Source organism: Adiantum capillus-veneris, chromosome 1 (assembly GCF_014529385.1).
Source record: "Adiantum capillus-veneris isolate H3 chromosome 1, ASM1452938v2, whole genome shotgun sequence".
Classification (NCBI taxonomy): Eukaryota; Viridiplantae; Streptophyta; class Polypodiopsida; order Polypodiales; family Pteridaceae; genus Adiantum; species Adiantum capillus-veneris.
The window spans coordinates 84,449,574-84,453,240 of NC_140931.1; the positions used below are offsets into that span (position 1 = coordinate 84,449,574).

The window sequence follows — 3,667 nt, forward strand, 5'->3', positions numbered from 1 at the left end:
GTGGGACTAGTGTATGGACTATTCATGGACTTTAGCTCAATGAGCACATGGTGTAAGAATAATGAGTAAAAATAATAATAAAAATATGGAGGAGTTATGGATATGGAAAGATACTGGAATCATATGATATGGTCCCTCCTTGAATTATTTTGGGTGAAAGAGGAAAAGGTATGCAAGTAAATAATATAATAAAAGTAACCAATGAGTAGAAATCAATTTTTTGTTTTCACGAGGGTGAGGGTGAAAATGTGGGAGTGATTTGTATAAAGGAAAAATATGAGGTTAGAGTATGTACAATATTGGCAAAAAATATAATTATGGTGTAAGAGAATGAAAGAAGGTGTACATAGGTTTAATAAAGCACCCACCTAAGTAGAATATTTAAATAAAATACCAAAATAATTATAAAAAATACCTATATTTAGGCCATATATACAATGAAATATTTACACACAAAGAGGCCATAATATACTTTTATTTTTTATTTTTTTGGCTCAACTAACCCAGTGACTAGCTAGCTGAGGGTTTTTAAGAAGATATGGGAAAAGCCCCCTAACTCACACACGCCTATGTACAATGAAATGGTAGGGATAGCCATAGCGTTTGGGTGAATTTGGTAGGGTGGAGTAATCTAGTATGGCAATTATGGAGAGCCAAAAAACGGCTATCACCATCAAAGAATTATTATAATCTCAAACAAGATGCAGTATGCAACATTAGTTGAAGCCCATTTTATGATATAAAAATAGTCAAAAAATTATCTACCTGTAAACTAGTCGCTGAGAAGCCATGGGAGAGTAGTCAATCCTCTTTAAGGCTTGCAATTCTACGTCCTTTGTTTTGTTCTCCAAAGCCACCTCAAGAGGAAACAAAAATTTCCTTTCCTCCACCACAATCTCGGTGTAGTACATATCCATAGTGCACGAGGGAGGAATATCAATCCCTCCTGGCACATCCACATAGTCTACAAGAAGCTTCTTAGATTTATCTAAGATCCTCTGCAAAGCTCCCTCTCGTTTTAGCCACCTTTCACCCAAAGCATGCAAAAAAAATCAAACAAATAACTCAACATCAACAATTTCTTGATAAAATATTTGCATCCAGAAGCTCACCCTCTAAACTTGTGGTCTCCTTTGACCATGCAATAAGCTGCACGGGTGATCTTGCTTGCCTCTAGTAATGACACCCATAAGATTTTATTTTCTATGGAAGCATCATGTAGAGCAATCAAGTTTAGTTTCTCAAGAGTAGCCCAACTATTTCCCCCCCATTGAAGGCTCATCACACGATCAAACCAATCCTTCCCTAACCTTGGGTCAACAATGTTGAGAATCTACCGAACAAGAATGTTAGTTAATTGAAATCACCGCTCACCATAGATAAAAGAAAACACTAAGAAATGGTTATATACCTTTCCTACACGATCCGAAAACTTATAATAAAGATCATGCATGATCTTAACCTCTTCTTTTTTCAAGTCCTCGCTAGAAAGCAATGGTTTCTTGCTTTCTAACTTAGCGTGTAGTTCTTTCGACATTTGAACCTTCAAAATAAACCAATTCTTTTCAAAACAAAAGGCTTCCATTAAAGATAACAAAAGAGAGATACAATGTCAAGCACACTTACATCAAAAAGAAGTCTAGCTAGATATCTTCGTGTTAGAGGATGCCATGGCTCCTCTCCCTTTGTGGTTCTCTTCCGCATAGTGTCAATCAATTTTTGGTCATTCTCCGGCAATGCACGAAGGTAATCCTCATGATCCGCAGAGCAAATGTTTGAACAATTTACCAACTCATCTCGTAGATGAGATGACACTAGAGCATGGGTGTTCATACTGATTAAAATATTAGTAAGTTGATTAACCTTCAAACATATGAAGTTTATCTACAAACAAGAATATAGTTGCACTCACACATTCATGCGTTGCAAGCTCGTCAATAATGCTATTTCGGAAATCTTTGTAGGGTCGATGATCGTACACAAGACCCTACAATGCTTCTCTCTGCTATTGGAAAACATTTCTCTAATTGCTACTTGCCATGTTACTGTCCTGTGATTTCCTTCCCACACATAGAACATTCTACCACGCAGTGACTCTAGTTGAGGCTGCAAAGCTAACTCCTCTTCATAATCTTTATTTATGTCTTTCCAAATAGGGTCCCAAGTGTCAACATATCGGCTATTTAAAAAATAAACAAGACTCCAAAAAATGTCAAACAATTAAAAGAAAAACAAAAAAAACCAATTCACAAAATCACTCCAAAATAGTAATGATTACCTGTCAACAATGTTTGTTCCTTTTGACATGTTTGCAGTGAAACAATAAAGGCACCTTTTTCCTTTATGTAACCCTCTCTGGCAAATGCATCTTTTAATCCCAAAACGTCCGATCTAAGGCCGCGGACACGAGCATATGGAATGAGTCTACACAAAGGCACTAGTGGACACTCAAAACAACTAAAAACCCTTGTGGTTTTGAGAATGTCCTCTCCTCTATCCATATGCAAATGACTATCATCTTCAAAATCAGCAGATGATGCAACCTCAGGTGCAATATGAAATGGAACCAATTCCAAAGCTGCCTCTTGTCTAGCTATTTGAGCATCAAATTCATTCATTGACCCTAAGCCAATGTCAGTACTTTCGCTCTCATCACCAATATTATCATTGTCATCAAAGTCCTCTGTGATTGCCACAAGGCTCACTTGATCACTACAAATTGGATCAATAGCCATAGGTCCTTTTCCTTTTCGACGAGAACATCTCTCAATTGGAGGACTACAAACATATTTTCACATAAAATAATTAATAACCCTTTCAAAATAACTTTTACCTAAACAATCATAATGAGCTATTATTTGTTTGAGGTATAACCAAGTAGGACCATTTTCCTATTAAATCCACAATGTCACCCAATAAGGCACACCTTAAATCAATTCAAAGCTTTCAAACAAGATTAAATAACCAAATTTAAGAATGTCAACTTCCTAGTATAAACTGGATTTGATTAACAATTGCTCATAACAATCTACTTTTTGGCAAAATCATGACATTTACATCAATTGTCGACACTAGAATAGATATCAATATTTGACAACCAAAGAGAATGTATAATCATACAAAAACATAGTTGAGAACTTTTGCTTTACTTAAAAAACAGGAAAATTTATCAAATATCCCTCTAATTTCAAAATCTTGCAAAGCACCCCAAAGATTAGGTCATTTTTTTCAAAATGCCCTTCAAATTTATCGAAATATGTGTGACCAATTACATGACAAATTTTGGACAATATTTGAATAACCTAGCCAAAATAGATACAATGGAATTTTCGTAGTTATGGTAAATTTTTATTAAAAAAATCATGCAAAAAAAAGGCCCCTCACTCGCCCTTGAAGCTGGATAGCTGTCGGAACTGTTCCGCGCCGGCGCGGAACAGTTCCGATAGCTATCCAGCTTCAAGGGCGAATGAGGGGCCTTTTTTTTGCATGATTTTTTAAAAGAAAAATTAGAAAAAAATCCGACCTGCAATTGGTTGGTCGGCGTCGTGGCGGCATTCTGAGGTCTGATCCTTGGTCAAGAGGGGGAACGCAAGCGGTAAGAGTGAGTCCTGCTTGAACTCTGCATTACATAGAGTATTGCGTCACATAACAATATATCAATAATTTA

General features: G+C 36.2%; 2 protein-coding genes across 2 annotated transcripts; both read right to left on the reverse strand.

Moving 5' to 3' along the window:
* Positions 1-761: 761 nt before the first annotated feature.
* On the reverse strand, positions 762-1,836 carry LOC147465088 (uncharacterized). Its single transcript, XM_086529123.1, has 3 exons — positions 1,789-1,836; positions 1,113-1,171; positions 762-1,026 (listed from the first exon to the last, which is right to left on the reverse strand). The coding sequence occupies exons 1-3, from the start codon at positions 1,831-1,833 to the stop codon at positions 762-764; spliced, it is 369 nt and encodes a 122-aa protein (XP_086385249.1). The 5' UTR covers positions 1,834-1,836.
* Positions 1,837-2,246: 410 nt separating this feature from the next.
* Positions 2,247-2,735, reverse strand: LOC147465089 (uncharacterized). The gene has a single exon (XM_086510936.1). The coding sequence runs from the start codon at positions 2,733-2,735 to the stop codon at positions 2,247-2,249; it is 489 nt and encodes a 162-aa protein (XP_086367062.1).
* Between the last annotated feature and the right edge of the window lie 932 nt (positions 2,736-3,667).